General features: G+C 35.0%; 1 protein-coding gene across 1 annotated transcript in view; it reads right to left on the bottom strand.

Moving 5' to 3' along the window:
• The window catches only part of PLCXD2 (phosphatidylinositol specific phospholipase C X domain containing 2), an 82400-nt gene extending 56941 nt beyond the window's left edge, over positions 1-25459 (bottom strand). The window contains exon 1 of the mRNA XM_051985266.1: positions 24460-25459. Within this exon, the coding sequence (XP_051841226.1) occupies positions 24460-24628 (169 nt within the window). The 5' untranslated portion in view covers positions 24629-25459. The remainder of the gene's footprint in view (positions 1-24459) is intronic.
• Between the last annotated feature and the right edge of the window lie 477 nt (positions 25460-25936).

Below are 25936 nucleotides of genomic sequence, written 5' to 3'. Positions count from 1 at the left end.
CAAGCCCAACCAGTGGCATCTAAGATACTTGGACAATTTTTGAGCCTACAAATATTTTGTAACATTACAGTGGGATGGGAAGGGCCTAGTTCATTCTTGACACCATTTTCTGGACTTCAGCCAATGTTTTTTTCAGTCTTTCTTATCTCTAAAAGGTAATTGCACTACTATGGTCTAACTCTAGTCACTCTCAGTTTCTCTCTTAGTTTCCTAGTTTTTCCTCTTGTGAATTGTGAATAATCATTCTTACTATATAATTCCCTCATGGGCATTATAAAAATTTCTGAAGTTCATAAAATATTTTGACAGAAACATTAGAATACTGGTTGTTTACAAAGAAGGACTGAATACATTGGTAACCAGGGAGAGACGTATTTCTTTTTATGCAAAAAGCATAATTTTAAAAAAAAATACAGTAATGAAAAAATCTTCATTACACAGTATCCCAAGATTATAAAAATCAAGCTAGTTCCAAAGCAAGGACAGACTTAAGATAAAATATAGGCAAAAGTTTCATGAAAATTTGCATAGACAGTGTTCCTGATCATATTTCAATCCAGCAATTGTATTAAATGCTTGCTATGTGAAAGATATACCCTTTTGATTAGAAATTTAAAGGACATGCAGAAGCTGTGGCATCATATTTCAGATGTTCAGCTTCATTAGCTTTATTACTAAAATGTCATCAGGTTTGGGGCAAACCATTGATTAAAATATATAACAGAGCATGTTATATATCATTTGTAATATATATCTATATATGTGTTTTATATGTGTGTGTGTGTGTGTGTGTGTGTGTGTGTGTGTGTGTGTAGATAGACTAGATAAATAGATAAATGAATAGATAGATTGAAAATAAAATATTTTCCTGGGCTGACCAGTTCATGCACAGAAATCCACAAGACTGGCTGCTTGGAAATGTCTTGGAATTAATCGAAACTGGACTTCTGTCAAAAATTCATTACAAGTGTTGTAACTGAGGATAATCTAATTATCCTCTGTTACTGTACTAATTTCTATTTCTCAAAGGCACTTAAAATTACCTTTCAGTTTCTCAGAGAACTCTAAGTTAAAAAAAAAAAATCCAAAAAACGCTTGGCCCTTATCCAATGAGCATCCTATCTTTTCTCAGCCATTACTTCTACCCCAGCTCTGTGCACATACTGCCTCTCTGATAAATAAATAAATACACAACACTTCTTATATGCCCAGTCTCTTTCGGTGAAGATGAATGTATAAGAAAATTAAGATAAGAAAAACAGGAAGTGAAAAAATTGAAACAGTACCTGTGATAAAATGCTAATTTGAAAAGTGTAAATGAAAAATTGCCTTCAGACTACTATATACTGTCTATACAGGTGAGAATCATATGTAAATGACAGGATTGTAAACATGATTACATCCTTTCTAATTAATGCTTCTTAATTTGATGTTGTCAGGTTCATTTTTAATCAATTACATCTTACATTCTTAATTATTCACAATGCAACAAAGCATCCCTGCAATGCTTTGGAGGATGTGTGTGTGTATGTATATATATATATATATATATATGTGTATGTATATATATATATATGTGTATATATATATATATATATACAGTATATATATACTGTTTCAAAGTTCTTTTATGATGATCAAAAGAATCATATCTTCTCATAGACACAAGAGAGATCAAGGCCAACCTTTGGCATTTTGGTAGAAATGTATCAAAGGCATAACCTATATTCAAGTCTTCATTACTCCAAAGTTAGCACTCTACTAGGCCTTAATGTCTTTCATATGAATGGTTAATCTACCAGAAAACAAAAACAAAAACATGCCTATTTTCCCTTTCTCTCTTTTGATAGGAAAAAATGCTTAATTTTTAATCTTCCTGCTGTTTGCAGTCACTTCTAGTTTCCACTGATGATAAACTGCTCCCTGTCACTACCCTTGAGTGTTCTGTTCACTTTACCCCCCCCCTTTTTTTTTGTTCTAATTCATTCTTTTTTTATTCAGTAAAAGTGCATTACATTTGGCTATGAGATTTTGTGGGGAAGTGAGTGAGTTATTCTGGGTTGAACATAATAGAGTCACTCAGTGATCAATTGGGGGCCATCTCCTGGAGCTAACTTGTTAGGGACTGGACCCAGATGTCTCTGGAGGGGAAAGTGAGTCAGGTGACTTTGCACAGTCCTGCCTCATTTAAATCCAATTCACCTGCATGTCACAGAATCACCTTCTCATTGCCTGTTTAGCCACTGAGTTTTAAGCTCATCCTAGATCATAAATGGAAGAGGTAAAGAAGAAAGAGTATTCTAATTGAATCTCCATTAATTCTTCTATCCTCAACATCCCTACATAAGCTTAGTATTATAAACCTAGTTGTTGTTTTCCAGTCATTTCAGTTCAACTCTTCATGAGCTCATTTGAAGTTGTCTTGACAAAGATATTAGAGTAGTTTTGCCATTTCCTTTCCCAGCTCATTTTTACAGATGAGGAAACTGAGGTAAAAAGGATTAAGTGACTTGCTCAGGGTCACACAGCTTTAATGTTGAGGCCTGATTTGAAATCAGGTTTTCCTTTCTCCTGACTTGGTGTTTTATTCACTGTGCCACTTAGCTGTGGGAATAAAAAAAGGAGGCAAAGAGAGGGTTTGTTTTGCAGAGTGTTCCTAAGTTCTTCTGTTTCTTGGCCATATTCACTACGAGTGAGGCACTAAAAAGCCTTGCTATCTAATGAACACATTCATGCTTCATTACACATGAAAAACACTACTCAGATGTACTGAATACATTATATTACATTGAGTATAAATATATTACACTATTCAAATAGTGTGTTGTAGGAATTGTGTGAAAATTTTTGTAGGTTGGATAAAAAGCAATCTGAGAAATATTCTATTAGGTAAAACATTTTGAAACTGTGAATATGAGATATTTTCATATCTGGTGATGGGCGATGATTTAAAGTCTTCTTTGGATATCTAATTTTTGTACTATTTGACATTTTCTAGATGAATCTAAAACACTGATATATTACAAGCTTTTCTTACAGTAGAGGTCTGTGGATATTTTTCTATAATTTCTTAGATTTTGGACTGTACAGGTAAAGTTAGAATGTAATCAATGTTGTGCTGGTTAAGTGTTTAACAACCAGATTTCTTGGGGAAAAATACATATATAATACACGAATTATTAACATTTTTCATAACTATCTTAAGTCTAGACAGTCAACAAAACTGTAACCCTGGTTCTGATTTGTCAGTTCTACCATTTAATACAACTCTCATTTTACAGATGAAGAAATTGACCTTTAAAATTCAACAAATCAAGGTTACAGTGGCAGGATTATAGATTTAGATCTAGAAAGGACCTATGAAACTATCTATTCTAATCATTTTATAGATGAAAAACTGAGGTCCAAAATGGGGAAATGAATTGCTTAACATCAAACAGTAAGTAGCAAAACTAAGATTTGAATCCACAACTTCTGAGTCTAGAATCAATGAACTTTTTCACTTCCCCATAAAAATAAAGGATTAAATTATTCCCTTTGCTTTTTTCTACTGGCATTGTCAAAATTTAGTAGTTAAGAAGGATGTAGTAAGAGGTGAGAAAAGTTACTGTTCCCAAAGATCTCTGTTGAATGCTACTTTCTCTATTTTCTTTTGGAATTCCATTCACAGGAGCTTGTGGAAAGAGTGCAATGTGGAGTCAGAGATCTTTCAATTGTGGGAAAACATTTTCCCCTATAATTTCCTAAACTCTAGTGGCCTTGTACTTGACTTAGGGACAGTAAGACTTGAGGATAATTCAGAGTTGTCTCTTGAATTTAATCTGTGCTTAGTCTCATCACTCCTTCATCTCCATCATTTAACTTTCTATCCCTGCTACTTTGGTCCTGCCTCAGAGACTTGAGGAAATAAAAGACATCTACACTGGAAAAAATATTTACTTACATTTTATAAGCCCCCAATCCAGAGGTAGCTCCACATACTTAGTCTATACTAATGACCACACCATCAACAAATCCATTCTTAATGCCACAAGAAATATATCCCTGACAAATTAGCTCAGATCTCAGGCACTTGAGCTCACATTTGCACTTCATTTAATTTATAGTGTACTTTTTTTTCATATCATCTTGTGGGGCAAATAGTGATAGTACTATTATCACCATGTTACAGAAGGACAAGCTAAGTCTTGGGAAGTCAAGTAGGTTCACACAACCATTAAGTTGAAGAATTAGGTCTTCTACATGCCTGACCACTGATATTTATACAATACCATGGTGGTTTCTCATGAGAATATTACTATTATTATTTTATGTTATTATTTATGTAATTTTAGCTAATAATTTGTGTAATTTTTTCCATCTAATAATCTACTATTATTATTTTAGATGGTATTTATATTGAATTTTATTTTATATTTCCATCTGGCTATGTTTATTTCAAAGCTACTAGCTTTGAAGGGTATTAGAGATTTGAGGAATGGATTTTCAATATGTAACCAGACTTGGCCTTATATTCAGTTGGAAGGCCATCCTCAAGTCTGGTCTGAGCCATTATCATAAACCTTTCTGTCTCAGAGGTCAGAAGTACTAATGGTAGCATTTGTGAAATACCTTAAGTGATTGTACTTTTACTGTTCTGAAAAAAATTCATGTCTTTTTGCAGATGATGACTAATTAAAATCTCAAACCAGGCCTGCAGAGGAGGGATTATTTTTACCCAGTTTAATAAATGGATGGGTGTGTATGAAAAGCATCTGTGTCAATAATAAACTAAATTTGGATTGAGGAAAGCTATAATTAAATTTTTTAAAATATTTGCATACATAATTTGGCAAGAGAGTTTCGGTTTGTCCCATTGGGAATGTATAACACCGGTGGGAATTTGCTTTAGACGTTTGCTGAAGATCCACAGAGGAACAGGGTACCACATGAGACTCCATTAAAAAAATCTTTGGCTGACATCATAAGGAAAAATTTTTGTGTTCCTGGAATCAGTAATTCTGATATAGCTAAAGTTTTAGAGTCATTATATTAAGCTGTTATAATTTTCAAAGGAGAACAAGGGCATTCTTTAATCTTTTTTTTTTTTTTTTTTTTAGTTTAGAATTAATGCTTGTGAAGCATTCATTCCGCCCATGTCCCAACCTTCATTCCAATATTCTGTCAATTCTAAGGGTTGCAGATAGAGGATGTTTCTTTGAAGAGATCTGATGAGCTCTAAATTGGGTGGAGGGGAAGAAAGAGGCAAAGCATTCTGTGCATACCTCAGTGAAATTTAGAATAGCAACCTCTCAAGATTACATCACATAGAAGTAAGTAGGTTATGATTGGATTGATTACATTGGATATGAGAGTTTGGATATAGATTGACAATAGTTTCAACAACTAGGCCTGATAGTGAGCCAGGCAAGCTGAACAGTCAGTGATCTAGAGCCTGAAAAATTATCCAATTAAGGAAACTCACTTTCTCCTCCCTTTGGTGGCAGTGATGTTAGATGGTGTTTTCTTAACAACTCATTCCACTTTTGAGGCATAGATTTGCTAATTATCTTTTACCCAACCATGGACTTCATGGATTATAATCCTATACTCTGACTGACATGTTATAAGAACTTGCTCTTGTTTAAGAGACAGCATGGGAGAAACAGCAGCATTTTAGTATAAGCCAGCAAAACAGTTTTGAAATAGTCAGCTTTGTTCAGTTCTGAGCAACACATGATAGAGTGTTTCAATAAGTGGAAGGTAACAAACATTTATTAAATGCCTATTACATGCCAACCATTGCACTAAGCTCATTACAAATATGATCTCATTATCTCACTCATAGGCAAACATTTTAGAATTATTGAATGTTCTCTCTAAAACAAAAGCAGGCTCCTGCAGTCATGCTCCATATGATTTAGCCAGGGTACAGAATTGCAACTTATGATGGCCCTGGCAATATGATAGTAAATTGCATCAAACACCATTTGCCTAAAGCTATGAGGGCTTATCTGTGCCAGATGTTGGAGGCAACCACAAGAAAGAAGCAATTCCAAAAATTGGAAGGGTGGGGACTTATGAATAGGAGCATGCTGAATCTTTAAGGCAGGCAATTTGTGACAAGCAAGGCCTATGGACCTATGTGGTCTATATTAGCGAGATCCTTTACATTCCTATAGGCCTACTATATTCCACCAGATGATTGGTAGATAGAGGTAGCCTGGAAATATGTTTCTGACACATGTCCTGGGCATTCTGAGTTTGCTTTTAGGCCTTCAAAACTATGTCATTGTTCCTATTTCCTTGATAGGGATTCTTAGCCTTTTTAAAATTTTGTTTTATGGATCCCTGGTGAAGCCTACAAAGTCCTCAGAATAAACTTTTTCAGTGTATAAAATAACATCCATAAGATTAAAATTTTTAAAAATTGAAATTCAATTATTAACATATTTTAAAATATAAGTTTCTAGACCCTCGGTTAAGAACTCCTGATTAATACTGCATAATTGACTATGTAGGTTTTTGTTGCCAGTAAAACAAGGCCTAAAACAATTCTCCACAGGAGGTATAAGGCATTTATTATCTTTTAATGATGGTATAATAGAAAAGGCAGTGATTATAGAAAGGCCAGTCAGACTCCCCTATGGATTGAAGCTATTTTTATGCTTACTTACCAATAATATATGAGACATAGATAATCCTTGGAAGATCCTTCCATTATACTTAGTTTTATTCCTTTGTCTGCCCACGCCCATCTATCAGAATCATTGAAGGAGGAGTACACTTGGATGCTGAGACTCAGCTACCATCATGACAACTATTTCCCCCAGATACCATAGGAAGATAGATGAAGAATGGGAAGGGGTAACAGAGGCCATCTTGCCAAATCTCTTCATTTTACAGAAGAGGAGATAAGGCTTAGGGAAGCCCAATGTCACAGAGGTCATATCAGAGGAAGAGTTTGAACTGAGTCCAATATAAATGCTTCCTTCTCTGGATTATACAGCTATATTTGATGGTCACTTATTCCTACCTGCTCCCAACATTATGGTAACTATAGCCTGTTCTTCCCCCTTAGCCTTTGCTGGGTTAAAAATAGGTCATAGCATTTAGACTTAGGGTGACAATTATGTCATTTTCAATTCTAGGTTTCTTCCAGATGCTAGAATGGGAAAGAGAATAACTCACAGAACATCAGATCTCTGTCTGATGCTCAGGAAAATGCCAAAAGATTGACCTGGATGATTTGGTACCATCCAGGAGCCTTGGAACATGTGCTTTGCTGATTCTAGCCCAGTAGGTAGCAAGGTAGCATTGTGGATAAAGTGATGATCCAGGTAGATCAGAATTTGAAACTGACTCAAACATTTACTCTTTGTGTGACCTTGAGAAAAATCAGTGAATATCTTTCAGACTTGGTTTCCTCATTTGTAAGATGAGCATAATCTTAACATCTAGTTTACAAGGTTGTTGGAGGTATCAAATAAAACAACATATGTAAAGCTTTCTGCAAAACTTAAAATGCTGTTATAAATGTGACTTATTATTGTTATTAAGTCCTTATTTTATTCTCTATCTTAATCAGTATATTCTGTGGTCTAAGAGGCCAGCCTTGTATGAGGGCCTCAACTAGCCAGGCAGCCTAAATATTCTGTGATCTGGCTTTATTCTACATAACATTCTCAGTTTCCTAATTCTCAAGTGTTTAGAGGATTCTTCCTTTATCTCTAGTTGAATTTTCTTGAGGCTTTCACAATTCAGTTTTCTCAATCTTAAGTGTGAGGCTTTGCTAAGGCAAGTGTCAAATTAGTACTTTTACCTAAAAGATGTTCATTACTTCATTGATGAACAGGGTAATTTTGCTAGTCAAATGTCCTATTAACTTTCTGGGGAGTTTTGGAAAATCTTGAGATTTTATGCAATAGTAATTGCATAAAGTGTAAGCCTTTATTATCAGAGGTTCAAACCCTCTTCTTAACAAATGTTCACACTAAACCTTCTATTCTATATTATCCCCATTCTCCTAGCAGTAGTCTTTGTAACACTTATTGAATGCAAAGTGTTAGGTTACATACAATTCTGAAAAGGGCCAAATATTGTAGGACCTTATGGCCTCCTGCAACCATTTGCTGATGCAGCAAAACTACTTACCAAAGAACCCCTTCACTCACTAACCTATTCCATTTCAATATTTATCATCGCTCCTATTCCTTCGCAATGATCCTCACAATGGGATCCCACTTGGAGCTATATAGGATTCCCTTTCTGCCACTGAAAAAGGAATATCCCCTATATCTTGCATAATGAAACTCTTCCCCATCATTTAGGGTTGTGGTAGTAGCAATATTCTATAGCTATCATTTATATATTCCTTTACAGTTTGAAAATGCTTTATAAATATCATCTTATTATATCTTCACAACAATACTAGTTCATATTAATCTATTTTTCAGATGAAGCAATTGAGATAAATGGCAGGTAAATCACTTATCTAGAGTCAAACAGCCAGTTACTGTCTGAGGTAGAATTTGAACTCAAGCCTAAGGCTAAGCTAGTTCTTTTTTTCCTTTAAAAGAAAGTTGAAACTGTCATTGAGACTTAATCAGCACAAGGGATGAAGGAAGGCTCAGGCCATTAACATTAACATTAACAGAATTTCCTGGTGATCTAAGTTCAAAAGTTTATATTAGACAGAGTGAGCAATTTTTTTTCTCAGACTTCTGACCAGCATGGACAAACACAGGAGAGAAGCTACACCCAAATGAATAAATACTATATCCTAGTTGAATATCTTTTCCTTTTTAAGGCTAAATCAACCTCCTTTTGTTAAATGTTAGATTGTCTGTGAACATCTCCTTTCATTCCAACTTCAAAGATGAATTTCCAGAGCAGCCTGAGGCACACCTGGTCTATACCAGGGGTCAATGACTTTTCTCTAGCCCATTCTCTAGGCTACTAGGCCAAACCCACTCAGACTACAGGTTGTACTCAGTTGGGGTTAGCGGCTCTGCATTTTTATTATCTAACAACATTCCCTAGTAGTGAGGTTCTTGGTCTATTTTCTGAAACATTTAGTCCTGGAGTAAACAGGGATCTCCAAAGGAATACCAACAAGCTCTAGCTCTTATTTTAACTTGAGGAAGCAAGCAAAGATATTGGCTAAATAATTGAGAGAGTATGATGTAGTGGATGGGCAACTAGGTTGTGCAATGGATAGAACTATGGCTTGGAGTCAGGAAGAACTGAGTTCAAATCTGACCTCAGACACTTACTAGTTAGATGTGTGACTCTGGACAAGTCACTTAACCCTGTTTGTTTCAGTTTTCTCATCTATAAAATGAACTGCAGAAAAAAATTGGTAAGTCACTTCAGTGCTGTTGCCAAGAAAATCCCAAATGAGGTTACAGAGTTGGACACAATTGAACAGCAGATAACAGTGGATAGAATACTGGTTGTAAAAGGAGGAAAACTTGGATTCAAAAACTGTCTCTGACACATCCTTGTTATGTGACTAGGCAAGTCACTTATCAATACTCTCTGAGATTAAAGTTGCATGGGAAATACTATTGTACATTGGTGGTTGAGGAGATTTTCTCTGTAAGTTTCTTAAATTGATAAAATCTAAATAAAAAATGCCCTTCTCCTCTTTGTGCCCCCCTTCTCATTTGTTTCCTCATCATTTAGACATGATTGGACTAAATACTTATAAGAAGGTAAACTGTTCAATTCCCAGCAGGGAGAGTTTCCTTCATGCCAGAGAAATGGGAATCAATAAGAGAGAATTAAAACATTATTTCATCAACCTCTTCCACTCTAAAATGAAATCTGCTTCTTCTAAATGGGTGCTGAGATATCCCCAGATCACATGACTATGGTGCTTTGATTGGGGATAGTCTAGCATGGTGAAAAATAAATTGGTTTAATTCAACAAATATGGCATCAGGGTGGAATCTTAAAGGAAGTTAAGGATTTTAAGAGGGCACATTTCTAGGCAGAGGCATAGAGATGAGAGAAGGAATGATGATTTTGTGCTAGTACACTGCTTAAAGTCTTCAATAATGGACACTGGGCCATGTAAAATTCTACTCAGTTTGCCAGGAGATGACAGGAATGGTTCTCTCCTTAATGTAGAATTTGCATCATTAGTCAGTGAAAGTTACTATACCTGTCATACTAGGACCTCAAGACATCCTTGACTTATGGTTGCTCAAATGTTACATTCATTCAGGCAGCTGGAGGATTCCCTAGCCTTATCTTAATATGTAATTTTCAAGACAATACAAATTACAAATATGGTCACTCAAGCAAGAGAAAGTAATAAAAATAATTACAAAAACTGTTCTTGAAATAATGTGTCAATACATGAAACATTTAATAAAGTGTTTTGTAAACATGGAGTAGGCAATGTAGTACAGTGGCTTGGGAGACAGATTTGGAGTTGAGACCTAAGTTCAAATCCCACTACATGTATTCACTATGTAAATTAACCTCTTAGAGACTCAGTTCCTCTTTTGTAAAATGGAGACAATAGTACTCAAATTGCTTGCTTCACAGAAACTCCAGAGACTATGTTAGACATTAGACTTAGAATGAAGTCTTAAGAATAGGATTCTTATTCTTAAAGAACTAAAATTTAATTTTACATGTGTTATGAAGAGTTTTATGAATCTTTAAAATGTTCTAAAAATGAATTACATGAAGTATATATATAATTTAACTCAATCATAAGAACCCTGAGAAATACTACAGCAATATTATGAACAATTTACAGAAAAGTAAGACCTAGATAGGCATAATGACCTTTCTGCAGTCACACAGCTAGTGAGCATCAAAAGCAGGAATTTAATGAGGTCTCACAGCACAAAGAGAAAGACTGAAAAATATGATAGCATTCTTCTATGTGATCTGGATCAGAATAAAAATGTTTCTTTTGAAGTTGTTTTACAGGTTGGATGAAATATGACATAAGTGGATTGGATATTGTACAACATTGGACCTAAAGTGAGGAAGATATAAATTTGAATCCTAAATCAGACTCATTAGCTATATGGACTCTCTCCACTTATTTCCTTATCTGTAAAATGGGATTTTTTATCACCTATCTCATTGAATTGTTGTGAAAGTCAAGTAAAATAGTATATAAAATGTTTTGTAAGCCCTAAAGTACCCTAGAATATAAGGCACAATTATTATGTATCTCGTTCACATGGAATGCTAATATCCTGCAATTTTTTGCAGGCCAGAGTGAATGCATTCCAACACCTACCACAGGAAAAAATAACAACAACATGAAATTTAAGACATACTACCATTTAAAAATTCCTATCAATGACAATCCTTCAGTGTGTAAATGAATATGTGCAAACATAAACTTATTTTCACAAACAATTATGAAAAAATTCTAATTAGAATCATTTGAAAAATCTCATTTCTATTTCAATATATAAATGTACATTTTTTTTTTAAAAAGGGCTAATGTTATTTTTATGTTAGATTCATTTCAGGATATAACATTCTCCATTCAATTTATTTTCCATAATGGTATGTGTGGGACTGGTCAGGTGCAAGACCCCCTTCCCAATTCAATGAACTAATCAGAGACATCATCAGGTACAAAGAGAAATCATTTATTTAATTCCTGTAGGGAGAGGCCCAGACACATACCCGGGAGTCATCCCAACTCCACCAAGTGCTCCTGGAACCTGACATACTTTTGGCTTGTCCAGGGTTTAAAAGCAAAAGATTCGAGCCTTTTCATTGGATAGACTAACAGGATGTAACCATACTTGACCAATGATCACTAATGCTGGCTGCCTCTCACAAGTCATGTCACTTCCTGCAACATCCTGTATCTCAGGTTCAAAGTTCATTCCTCTAGAGAGTAAATGACCTCTCCAAGGTCCAAAGTTCTGGGAACAGAGATCATGTGACTCAATACTGAGAAATACTTCATCTAATCAGTCCCATTCAGGTAGGACAAATTCATCTACCCTCTATCCCACCAACAAGGGCTATTACTATGTCAATTTGCTGAGTCTATCAGCATTCCTCTGATAATTAGTGGTTTGATGCCTATTTTCTTGCACTCATCAATAGTTGACAATTCTTTTTTTTTCTCTCATTAACATTATAATTTGCACCAAAAACTCATAGTTTTTTGAAAAAAAGCTGACTGTAATGATTTTTTTTATTGACATCCTTTCAAGTGAAATAATTTCGATGGTCTGAGTTTTACTATACAGGAAAAGGATTTCATACAAAACAACTCATTCCTATGTAGAGACAGTTACCAAATTCATGAGCTCTTTCACAATTATTTTTGTACTAAAATTCATTGCTCTATGCTGGCCAGATAGAAATGTCAACTAAAGCTTTATAAGATATGGTTTTTATTAAGTTTAATCATCAACTTCAAAGAATTTTGGAATACAATTTAAAATTTTTTCATTTTTGAAACTTTTTATCTTATATAAGTTGCCAAACCTACCCTTTGTTCCTCCCCAACTAGTCAGAATTTTGATATTATTTTCCCCTCACAGTGTTTCATACTTGGCAGCTTGATAGAGAAACAGCATTTTTTCAGATCAAATTAAGCCCTAACAGGACTGGATATGTTTACTTAAGAAGGTTCACATAAATATTTGTCTTCATACTTAGACATGGAATTAATATCTAACAGTAACAAAAACCCAAACCAAAAACTTTAAAAATACTCTTTTATAAGTCATTGAATGTTTTTCTAAGATCATTCAGCTCAGGCTGGAGAAAAAAAAAGGGGGGGGAAGAAAAAGAAATTTGCACAATAATTTTGCTGTATATTTGTGATTTCATGTACAGTCATCTTTTTATTGTACTGTTATGGAAACACTTGTTTTATTTGAAAAATTAAACATAAAATAAACTTTTAAAATACTCTTTTCTTATGAATCAGTGGTAAGACTGTCAGACATTGTATAAACTCAGATAAAGTCTAACTAACCTTTGGATTCATGTCAAGTCTTCAGTCTTTTCCTTTTTTCTTCTCATGGCATATACTGAGGTATGAATTTTTTTTTTAACATATTTCTTATCTCCTTTCTCTAGCAAGGCAGCTAAAAGCTTCTCTGCTTATTTTTCTCTGAAACCATTTAAGCTTGTAATTCCTTTGATAATTTAGCTAATGTGTTGAGGAACTATACACCCACTCTATTGACCTTGAAGGAGGTGGCATAGTATTGAAGAAGGAAAGTTGTATTTAGACTTAGAGAACCATACTTACTTCTCCTGAATAATAGAGATACAAATGAAGGAGAAACAATAGTGTTACCAGGAGCTCTCAATCTAATGAGGAGGTCACATGTAAATAACTAAGATAAACAGGCAACAGTCAATGGAGGAAAGGAACTAGAATTCAAAAGGACTAAGAAAGACTTCTTGTAGAAAGTAGGATTTTGGTTGGGACTTGAAGGAATCCAGGGAAATCAAGAGGTGGAGATGAAGAGGAAGAGTATTCCAGACATGGGAGACATCCAGGAAAATATCTGCTAAAACCATCAGCAAGCATTATATGTAACAAGGGTATGCTAGATAAAATCAGGATATGCCAGTAAGATCAAGGGTGAAACAAGGATGTCCATTATCACCACTGCTATCCAATGTTGTACTGGAAATCTTATCTTTATCAGTAAATAAAGAAAGAGAAAATTAAAGTAATTAAAGTAGATAATGAGGAAACAAAACTCACTCTTTTCAGATGATACAGTGGCACACTTAGAGAATCCTAGAGAATCAACTAAAGAACTAATTGAAACAATTAACAAACTTAGCAAAGTTGAGAGATATAGATAAACCCATATAAATCACCAGCATTTCTATATATTACCAATGAAGTCCAGAAGCAAGAGATAGAAAGACAAATACTATTTAAAATAATGTAGACAATATAAAACATTTTTGGGACTCTACCTGCAAACCCAGGAACTATATAAATACAATTACAAAACTTTTTCACCCAAATAAAATCAGATCTAAACAACTGGAAAAATAACAATTGCTCATGGGTAGGGTGATTTAATATAACAAAAATCACAAGTCTGCCTAAATTAATTTACTTATTCAATACCATACCAATCAAACAACCAAAAATTTCTTTGATAAAACTAAAAAAACATAACGACAAAATTCATCTGTAAGAACAAAAGGTCAAGAATATCAAGGGAAGTAATGAAAAAAATACAAAGGAAGGTAGCCTAGCCATACCAGATCTGAAACAATATTATAAAGTGGCAATCACCAAAATTATTTGATACTGGTTAAGAATTTATGAAATAGAGAAAATAATGAAATGAAAAAAGTATAATTTTGATCACATTAATTTAAATAGCTTTTGTACAAACAAAAACAATGCAGAAAACTGGAAAGCATTTTTTACAAGTGTTTTGAATAATGTTCTATTTTCTCAAAACACCAAGGCAAATTCATAAGAATACAAGTGATTGCCCAATTGATAAATGGTCAAAGGATATGAACAGGAAGTTTTTAGATGAAGAAGTTAAAGTTAGCTATAATCATAGGAAAAAAAAAAACCTGCTCTAAATCACTATTGACTAGAGAAATACACATTAAAACAACTTTGAGGTACCACTTCACACCTATTTAGGTTGGCTAATATATGAGAGAAAAGGAAAATGATAAATGTTGAAGAAGATGTCAGAAAATTAGAACACTAATGCATTGTTGGTAGAATTACAAACTGATCCAACCATTCGGTAGAACAATTTGGAACTATTCCCACGGGACTATAAAACTGTGAATATCCTTTAATCCAGAAATACCATTATTATACCTGTATCTCAAAGAGATAATAAAAAAGGGGAAAGGACCTACACGTACAAAAATATTTATAGCAGTTCTTTTGTGGTGGCAAAGAATTAGGAATTGAAGACACCCACCAACTGGGGAATGACTAAACAAATTATGATGTGTGAATATAATGCAATGCTAATGTTCTTTAAGAAGGTATGAACAGGTGGATTTTAAAAAATTTGGAAAGATTTACATGAAGAATTGCTGAGTGAAACTAGCAGAATCATGAGAAAATTGTATGCAGTGACAGCAATATTTTATGATGATCAACTATGATAGATTTAGCTCTTTTCAGCATATTCCAAGACAATTCCAAAAGACTCATGATAGAAAATCCTGACCGTATCCAGAGAAAGAGCAGTGGAGTCTGAATACAGATCGAAACATGCCAGTTTTACTTTTTTTCTGTGGTATTTCCTTTTGTTTAGATTATACTTTCATAATGTGACCAATATGGAAATTATGCTTAACATAATTACACATGTATAACCTATAACAGATTGCTTGAAGTATTGAGGAGGGAGAAGAGAAAGGAGGGAGAAAAATTAATTTGGGACTCAAAATTTTATTAAAATAAATATTGAAAGCTATCTTTGCATGTAATTGGAAAAAATAAAATACTATTAAGTGGAAAGAAAAAAAATAGAAAATGTCTGGAGCTGAGAGAGAGATTTTATTTGTGAAACAGAAAGAAGACCAGGATCACTATATATGTGGGTTTGTGGGAAGTAATAAGATGTAAGAAGACTGGAAAAGTATGGGGGGGGGTGGATTATGAAGGTCTTTGAGTGATGAAAAGATTTTATATATGCTCCTGGAGGTGATATATAGAATCACTGGAATTTGCTGAATATGGCACAACATAGTCCAACATGTGTTTTAGGAAAACCACTTTGTCATTTTTGAGGTCCCTTCCAGTTCCTATGATTTTAGGGCCCTCCCTAGATATTTCTATGTCAAATCCCAATTTTGGTATCCAATGACTAAGTCAATGACAGTTATGATGTTTTATCAGTTTCTAATATTACTTAGTAATCCAGTTCTTTTTAAAGGGAGATTTATGGAATTATTATTGTGGTCATTTATTCCAAGGCCTACACAATGGTTCAGAATTGAATCAAACTAGAACCAATATTTTCTACCTCAGGTGGCCCAAGTTGAACCTCTAAGAATTGGCTCTATGTATAGAACTCTGGACTTGCAATTTGTGAGACCTGAATTTGAATCCTGCTTCAGTTGATAACTGGCTATGTGAGCCTGGGCAAATAAGTTATTCTAGATCTCACTAGCGATATAATTTCTAAAGTCCCATCCAGCTCTATCTCTAAGGAAGATTCAGTCAAGTATCTATTCTCATATAACTCTACTCCTTCTCACCCCATTTTTATTTTGTGTCTGTACCATACAAGTTAGCAGTGAAGGTATAAGTCCAGAGGGAAGAAGGAGGATGTAATTGTGGGAAGAATATCAGACTAGGTGTCAGAGAAGCTTGATTCTGATTTTATTGCTGTCACTTATTTATTTTGTGAATTTAAATAAATAACATTTTCTTTTGAGCCTCTATTTTGTTATCTGCAACATGAAGTTGCAAGGATCAAATGAAATAATATATCTGAAAAGACTTTTGAAAACGATAAAGGGCTATGTCAGTATAAGCTGTTGTTTTTATTGTTGTTGTTAATTCTCTAATTAGTGTTTCATAAAGAAAGCTAAAGAACAAGAAAGATAAGAGGAAGGAACAGAATGGATTGATCTCCTGCCAAAAGAAAAAAAAAATATTACGAGAATGAAAAGGCTTTGTGGAAAGGCATGGAAGAGAGGAAATTACAGGAAAAGGAAATTCTGCAATGGCATGGGTTAGGTTACTAAGAAGACCTGTAAGAGTAATATGAAATGAGAGCTGGATAAGATAGAGACCTGACAGGGAAGATGAGAAGTTCAAATTTGAGGAGTGAAAGAAGGATCCAAATTTGAAAAGGGATTAGTGCCAAAAAGAAAGTGGTACTAGCAGTCCTAGTTTCTCCTAAGAAGTCTATTTCTGTCTTGTATGTGTCTTTAGTAAACAGCAGTTTATTTTGATAATGTGATACTTTGTGACTCAGTGTCCTCATTTGTACAATGAGTAATAGAATAAATCTAACAAAGTGATGGAAACACTGTATTGAATAAATAAAGCATTAATAACATTCTTTGGCTTGACTAAAACTTGCAATTGTATGCAGTGAGTGAAGAGAGAAGAAAGAAACAATATATTTATTGAGTATTCCTCTCTTTGGGCAACAAGATGGTAACATGGATAGTGAGTAGTGCCTGGAATCAAGAAGACTCATTTTCTTATGTTAAAATCTAGCTTCAGACACTTCCTAGCTGTGTGATACTAGTTAAGTCACTTAATCCCTGTTTGCTTCCATTTTCTCATCTATAAAATGAACTAGAGAAGAAAAAGACAAGCCATTTCAGTATTCTTCTTAAGAAAACTCCAAATGGGGTCATGAAGAGTCCAACACGACTGAATAACAACACAGCTCTTTTTATAGTAGAGTTTATGATTGTAGGCAAATTGATTGTAGATAGAGTAAGTGAATTACATAGGGGACCTTAAAGACCACAGTTCATATAGGAATATGATTTGCATCTCTGGTTTCTGGTTACAATTAGAAAAATAGAGAAGAAGGTTTAGATTTGGCTGCTTGTTGGTACAATAGATAGAACATTAGACTTGGAAGCAAGAATACTTGAATTCAAATACTGCCTCAGACAGTTATCATCCTGGGCCAGTCACTGCCTGCCTTCGTTTCCTCACTTATAAAATGAGAATAATAATAGCACCTATCTTCCAGAATTTTTGCAAGGATCAAATTTAGTAATAGTTGTAGAGTTCTTTGAAAACCTTAAGACACTATATAAGTGGTAGTTATTATTATAATTATTATACAGCATTTAGTCTATAAGTGAGAAATCAGATACAAAGATATTAAATTACTTTCCCATGGTCATCCAAGTGATGCAGACTGCAAAGTCAGTATTAAAGCCTCAGATTACAAATGCAGTACTACTTCTCATTGCATTGTATTTTCTCTTACAAAACTTACTATTTGCAAGAAAAAATTAAGAAATATAGAAACAGAATGGTCCTATTCAAGGATATGCTAGAGTCAGTTCACATAGGCTCATGAGAACCCACTGTCAAATTTTTAGTTTGACCATTTACACATTAGAAATCAATAAAAATTATTAATCAGGGTTTACTTTATTGTTTTGTTGATTGTCTAGAATTAACAAAATATTGGGATAATGTTAATAATTCATATTAAATTTAAAATTGCATCAAATATACATGATAACCCAATCACCACCACCAATATACACTCAACCAAAAGCTGATTGTTAACTATTTACCAGTACATTTCTGATCTTATTTACCCTTCTGTCTTTGCCCTTACTACATTATGATTCTGGGATAAAAATTTTAAAATGCAGATATATATAAAGAATGTTAGATCTAGTAGCAACACTAGATGAATTCAAGTTTATTGCCAACCTGGGAGTCATCCTTAACTCTTGACTATTCTTTCCACATCACATACAATTATGACAACCTAGATTTAGAGAAGGAAGAGATTCCAGAGACCCGACCATCAAGTCAAATCCCTTCATTTTAAAGATATGTAGAATTAGATTCAGAAAGGCCAGTGGTTTGCCTGAGATCACACAGATAAAAAAAAAAAATAGCAGAACTAGGATCTGAATCTGACTTCTCTCATTTTAAATCAATAGATCTTTCTGTGAGTCACAAAGTATCTTACTTACTCTACATACTTTCTCTACTATGTTGTTTTTACTGCCATATTATCACTAGCATCTCACTTTTATAATATCTCTTGTATGTCTTCTGTTTTATCTACTATTCATTGTGATGAATGAAAAATCCAAGATTCAGAATTTCTGGGCAATTAAAAATCAATTTACTAAGCAGGTTGGTTAATAATCAATAAATTGATGGTTAATGTCTTTCTCAGCAAGCAAAGACAAAGGACATGGAGAACCTGAAAGCTTTAAATAATTCTTGAAAGGGAATTTCTTGGACAACAAAATATTAATCCTGATTGCTAGTTCCATTGCACAGTACTTTCTCTTACACAACTTCTTATATGTAAGAGAAAATTAAGAAATTGCTTATAGAAAGAGAATTATTCGATTCAAATGTATGCTAGAGTCAGCTCATTCTGGCTCATGAAAATCCATTGTTCTAAAAGGAGACAGGAAGTCAGATCCTCGTGGAGAACTTGATCATGAGACTCAGCCACCTCTATCCATCTGGATATGGGATTCCATCTCTATCTAGACCACTGTAGTTGTTTTTCTCTATCAGGAAATAGGTCATCCTAAATTCTAACGCAGGAGATACAAGGATTGGGCTTCTTTTCTTGTAGGTAAGAACTCACCTAGACTGGATTCTGTTTTGACTCTGAATAGAAGTAAAGTCACCTAGTTGGGTGGGGTTTAGTGTAAGATGGAAGAGCATGTTCCTGAGGTTAGGGGTAATCTTAATTGATAACATATTATAAGAGCTGAACATCAATGAAGAGACAAAGGAGAAAAGCCTGGATACCAATTTAACAATTGGCTATTAATATAGTTATAAAATAATAATTTCTCTCCTTATTAGATCTTTGACTTCTTTTATCTGGGATATTGTGTTAGCCTCCTACTAATCCATAGTCCAAATAGCTGACAAAACAATCTTCCATAAATGCTGCTCTTTTGTTTAAAATTTGTCAGTGTACCCCTACCTATTGCCTCTAGAATTAAGTAGGAACTCCCTGATTTGGTATTTAGAACCCTTCATAATTTGTCTCAAGCTCATCTCTTTAAACAAATTTCATATTGCTCTCTTTTGTCATGACATCATCATCATCATCATCATCATCATCACATAAATTTCATGCTTTAGGGTTTTCAAAACATTTTCTACATTTTTTGGAGGTAATTGGGGTTAAGTGATTTGCCCAGGTTCATACAGCTAAAAAATTTCTGATCCAGATCTGAACTCAGGTCTTTCTAACTCTAGGGCCAGGATTCTATTCACTGTGCCACTTCACTGCACCCATTTTTTGACTCTCTTCATAAACCCTGGAAAGTAGATGCTATCATCTTTCAAATTTGCAGAGGAAAAAATATAGGATCAGAGATTGTAAATAATTTGTTCTACTCCTGTAGGAATTAGAATCCAATTCATTCTAATCTCAGAAGATTAATCTACTTCCTATGCCATACTGTCTCTTTGTGAATGCTGTAGTTTGGCCAAATTGGCCTTTCTTGATGTTCCCTGAGCTCAGAATACATGTTCTTCTTTTTACTTTTGCACAGCTTCACTTCCCATTCCTGACATGCATTTCCTCTTTATTTAGAATACTGCTTCCTTAGAGACTCAGCTAAGATGTCACCTCCTATGAGAAGTCTTTCCAACTTTTACTAACTGCTGGTATTCTTCCTCTCCTTCAATTATCTTGCATTCACTTATGTGTATATTTTATATCTCACCATTAGAATATTAGAATGTAAGTTCTTTGTGGGCAGGGACTAGGTTTTGCTTTTTTGCATCAGTATCTTGCACACCATTGGAGAAAGAAATGGCAAACTGTTTTAGTATCTGCCCAGAAAACACTGAATGGGGTCACAAGAACTGAAAAAAAAAAATGATTGAACAATAATACACCATAATTAATAATATTTTTACATCAAATTATTGACAGACTCAGGGTAAAGTGAAATTCATATACACAATATACTATTTAACTATTTAAAGGCAGAATAGGATCAAAACCACAATGATCTAATTTGATTTAGTCCAATATTTTTGGCCTACTGTACCCCAGATTTTATCTTCTAGTGAAAGAAAAAGGCACAGTTTATCAAATCAACAAAAAAGGAAACAATAAGGAACACACACTATTTAAAAAAAAAAAAAGAATTCACCATTGAAGGGGCGGATAAAAATCTGTGTATGTTACAAGGAAAAAAAAAAAACTTTTCATAAACCAATAGGACAACAGAAGATATTGATTTTTTTCCTATTGTTGCCTAAAATAATGTCTAGAAGTTTTAAAAGTATTTTTATCAATCTAATCTTTGTTACCTCTGTTTCTTATAGGCTTAAGACATTGCATTGTGATTCTGTGTTATATAATATCAAAGAGATGCTTTTGGTTAAACATTTCTTATGCCTTATAGTGACACTAGTCTTTAACAGGTGTTCTCGACAGTTGTAGAAGTGACAGAATATGACAAAGCTATGTTAAGAGAATACATGCACATGTGTTCACACACATCATGATGTTAAGCAGATATAGCAGGTGCCTCCAAGCCTCAACCTAGATATAGTCCATCTCAACCTGTTACTGTCGAACCCCTTGAACTCTCCTCCCTGGCTTCCTTCATTCTAACAGATCTGATCCTTCTCTGCAGTTGTCAGTCCAATTCTGAATGACAGATTAGCATGGAAAAACACGAGATCCAATCACTGAGTTTAAAATTACAGACCAACTTTGCTTCAACACTAAATGGAGGTACATTTTCCCCAGAGGAAAAATGATATGTTTCTCTGTTTTTGTTTCTGTCTCTGTCTTTCTGTTTCCTTGTCATTATCTCTCTACCATTCTTCTTCCCTTCCCCCTCTCTCCTTTCTTCCCTTTCCTTCTCTGTCTGTCTGTGTCTGTTCCTATCTGTCAGTATCTGTCTATCTCTCCTTTTCTCTCTTTCCCTCCCTCTCCCTTTCTCTTTCTTTCTCTCTCTCATTCTTCTTCTCTCTCCTCTCTCTCTCTCTCTATTTCTCACCCTTTTCTTTTCTCCTTTTTATCCATTCCCCTACTTTTCTTCCTCTCTCCCTCCCCTTCCCCTTTTCCTCCTCTTCCTTCCCCCACAAAAAAATCTAACTCACTCAGAAAATATACTTTATGAAAGAAAGTTTCATGTAGAGATATTTCTTATTGCCTCCATGTCACCTCCCCGAGATAACATTAACTCTTTTAAGATTCCTTTACTCTGCGTTATCTGGAATTCTTCTCTTTTCAAGAATTAGCCACTAGGCTGGAATTTCAGAAAGAATCAATAGAACAGGGTCATTACTGCCTAGTTTCTAGGGGAAACTGTATTTTAAAGGTACTTTAGAGAAGTAAAAAGGAAATAAGATGCTCTTCCAGAGAACCCCTTTGCCTTATGACAAAGTTGATTGAACTAGCAAAGTTGAATCCCTTTTATTGGTTCATCTTTAGAAAAGTAATCTTGCAGGACAGTATCTTAATTTATGACCATACAGATTCTGTGATGGACAAGATCTTAGAAGTGGGGGTATCCCTCACTTGACTTCTTAACAGGATTTCCTTGTTGCCAGAAAACAAGATGAGCAAATTCCCATGATGCCAAGGGCATTAGACAGAATTACCAGTGGCAGCAATTCATTCTTCCTCCCTTATCCTAGTAAAGGGCAAAAATGAAATTATTGCAAGAGATTCATAGCAAATGCTCTCTAATGTAGCCTTGACCACACTGTTTTGGTTACTGAGCTGTAGGTTTATACCAACAGTTATGGTGCTGATCTCAAGTCAAACCAAAATATAAGACAGGGAGAACCAACAACCTGTTTACATACCCTGAATGGTGGAACCATGTGGGCCTTGCCTAAGATTCCATTCTAAATGACAATCATATGCTTGACATGCCAAACCATGTAGCAACTCTACTATAATAAAGTTTTCTGGGGTAATGACTAATGACGGATGTGACAGAGATAATCTTGTGTTGACTCTGAAAATTGTAATTAAATATAATAACAAATGCACTGACATAAAACATTTTAAGGTGTAGAAAGCATTGCCAATACATTATAATAAGAACTACTATTTCTATATAACACTTTAAGATTAATACAGTGCTTTAAATATATGATTTCATTTGATCCCTACATCAAATCCTCTGAGATTGATGCTATTATTAGCCCAATTTTGCAGATGAGGAAACTGAGGCTGAAAAAGACTTGCATAGTCACATAGTTATTAAATGTTTACAGAAGTATTTGAACCCAAGTCTTTCTAATTCTAAATCCAGAGTTTTAGCATGGAATTCTGTGAGTGAGATTCTATTATTGGGCCATTAGAGGATGAGAAATCTGAGGCTTAGAAAGGTAAAGTCCATGATTTCATAGCTAGGAAGTGTTATGGCAAGGAATAAATGTAGGTTTTTCATAAATTCACAAAAGTTCCCCATTATCTTCATTCCAACATTTAAAATGTTGTGCTTGTAATTTATAAGCTATTGGCTTTGGGTATTTGAAAAATGCCTGGCATTTTTCAAATACCCAAAGCCAATAGCTTATAAATTATAAGCACATACAACTGTAAAAAAATTTCCAAACCAAGGAATTTAATATTACTCTTTTCATCCAAGAACAGGAGAGGGTATAGTCTCATTGTTAAGTAAGTTGTGTGACTAGGGACAGAAGATGTGAAGATGAAAGCAGCTGTACTCATCCTCAAATAGCAAAGGAAGATATTTAAATTCAAGGTTGATTAAGGATCCTCTGCCAAGTTGGCACAGAGGGCAGACTACTCTGCGAGTAGTTGGACATTTGCATGATGGCTTGTGTGTGGAGGGAGAGTGAGTGTTGGCAGGAGGATAGCCTACAGTAGTCATTTATATTTTTTTCAAATAAAATAAAAGAATGGTGAGGACTTTGTCCTCAAACTTAGAAACAATGATCAGTGCGAAACATCATGAGATTTTGCCCAGTTCTATTTTGCAGAAGTTCTTGCAATCCCAAATAGCTTAATTTTAGAATCAATACTCTCACTGATTTGGAGATTTAAAAATTTGCAAGGCCCCTTTTATTAGCACTCTCCATGAGACTGAAGTCAAAGTATAATGTCCCTTAGCAAAGTGAAAATAGGTAGAACAAAAATCTCAAAGGCCAGTTCAAGACTGCCCAGAGTTCCAAGTTAGACAGTGTCTGAAATATCACTAGCTCATCACACCTGATGTCTGCTTGTGTCTGCTTGTGATGAGTGCTTACACTCTCTATTTCTGTCTTTTTCAACAAGTAAAACGGTGCTCTATATCAGTTCTGACTGCATCTGTTCTTTAATGCTGAGTTATTTATTGTTTGCTAGTCAAAGAAATAAGGTAATTAAAAAGGAAACATTTCTTAATACTAGACTTAACAGGATTTGGGAGTTTTCATGTGAGATGTTCACCAGCTACCTAGTTTCTTAAAAAAAAAAAACAAAAAAAAAAAAAAAAAACAAGTAAATATACCCTCCTCCCCACTTCCAGCTATCACCTCCAACAGCACAATATGGATAACTGGATCATAAAATTATAGTATCAAACTGACAGAAAGCAAAATTCTCTCCTCACAAACACACAGATACACAGACAGATACACATATATCTGCCCTCTTTGCAATGCAATTACAAATCCCTCTCCAAGAGAAGTACTCTTGGAGTTAAGTTTGGGCTTAAAAAAAATAAGAATTCAGGCAATTAAATTACATTCTTGTTTTTGTTTTTTTGCCAAAATCCCAAAGACTGTGAAGGTACAAATACATCCTAGGAATAAAAAGGAAATCGGAAGAATACCTGGGATAGCCAGATTGGAAAGGGGGAATGTGCTGAGGCGAGGGGGGAGCGAGCCCATCCAGTCGGCATTGCAGACTTCTTCGGTCTTTGTCCCTCCTGAGTTGGGGGAGCATATGGTCCCCATCCTGAGTTTCTTCCTTGCTTTCCTAAGTGCTAGCATTCCTGTCATCAGCAAACCATCTGTCCTCACTCCCCAGTCAATCAGTGAGCATCGCCCCAAGCTCTGTAGTTATTTCAGGGTCACTCTTCTTTGTCATCCCAGCCTTCCAAAAATCTTCCGGCTAGAACTACTGCGGTGGGAATCTGTGGCTACCAGTATTCTGGCCCCGAAATCCCCTGCCCTTTCTATTCTAGCCCAGATGCTCCAGACACTTAATCTCCTCAGCTCCGGCTCGATTAAACTTCTTACATGCCCTCACAAGCAGGGGAAGGTAGGCCTGAGCAAATAAATGCCCAAGGAGCACCTTCACCCAGAGGCGCTCACAGGACAGGTGCAAAGGCAGTCTATGCATAATCTGCATAACCCGGAGTGCGGGCACCATCCGCCGCCTGCTGAATACTTGTGAATGTGCCACTAGACAGTCGCTACATCTGCTCTCCCTACCCGCAAATCATTCCCACAGCTTCTCAGTGAAGAATTCCCCCGTGCTGCAGCTTCCTGAAAGGCATCCAGGAGTGTCATAGACAGCAAACCAATTCCCCAGCAGCCCCTCCCCTACTATGCCCAGCCCCATTTTCTGTCTGCCTCACTGCAAGGCAGATTTGCCAGGCAAGTAAGGTTGCTATTGGTCCATGCTAAAGGGAGTTATGATTGGCTGGCTTTCTCTCGGGCTGTCTCTCACTTCGATTACTTGGCTCCTCCCTCGCTGCCCCTTTCTTTCTCTTCTCTGCGGACCGGTTGGGTTACAGTTGCTGCAAAAAAAAAAAAGAACAAACTAAGAAATTGTTTACTTTCTATTTCATACCCAAATCTTCTTCCTCTTGCGTTTACGTGCTGTAAATGTTTAACATGTCCAAAAATATTTTTCTAAGACTCCTCTATCTGGTATTTTGCATCCTATTCCACTGCTCTGGTAGCCTAGAGATGATATACGGAAATGAACATTGTATTTTAGGCAAACTGTGTAAGTCATTATCCCTGGATATTTGTACTGATAATGATAGCTTGAAATTCAACAACTTGTTGTTGACAAATATCATTGAATTAAAGTGCACAGTAGCAGTACAGAGAAGTTGTTCTTTGGTCTCTTTACCAGATGAGGGAAATAATCTACTACATAGGTATCAAGATTTACAGATTTTAGAGTGATATCAAGCACATTATCTTATTTGTGTAATACAGTGGAAAGAGCATTGAATTTGGAGAGCTGAATCTGGGTTTGCTATGTGAGTTTGAATGTCGATGGTCTATCATTGAGACTAACGCTACCTGTGTGACCTTGAGCAAAGGCACTGTGCATTACAGTTTCCTCACCTG

The sequence above is a fragment of the Antechinus flavipes genome, chromosome 3 (assembly GCF_016432865.1).
Source record: "Antechinus flavipes isolate AdamAnt ecotype Samford, QLD, Australia chromosome 3, AdamAnt_v2, whole genome shotgun sequence".
Classification (NCBI taxonomy): Eukaryota; Metazoa; Chordata; class Mammalia; order Dasyuromorphia; family Dasyuridae; genus Antechinus; species Antechinus flavipes.
Note: the sequence above shows the minus strand (reverse complement) of the source record. Positions and strands in the feature narration are given on the sequence as shown.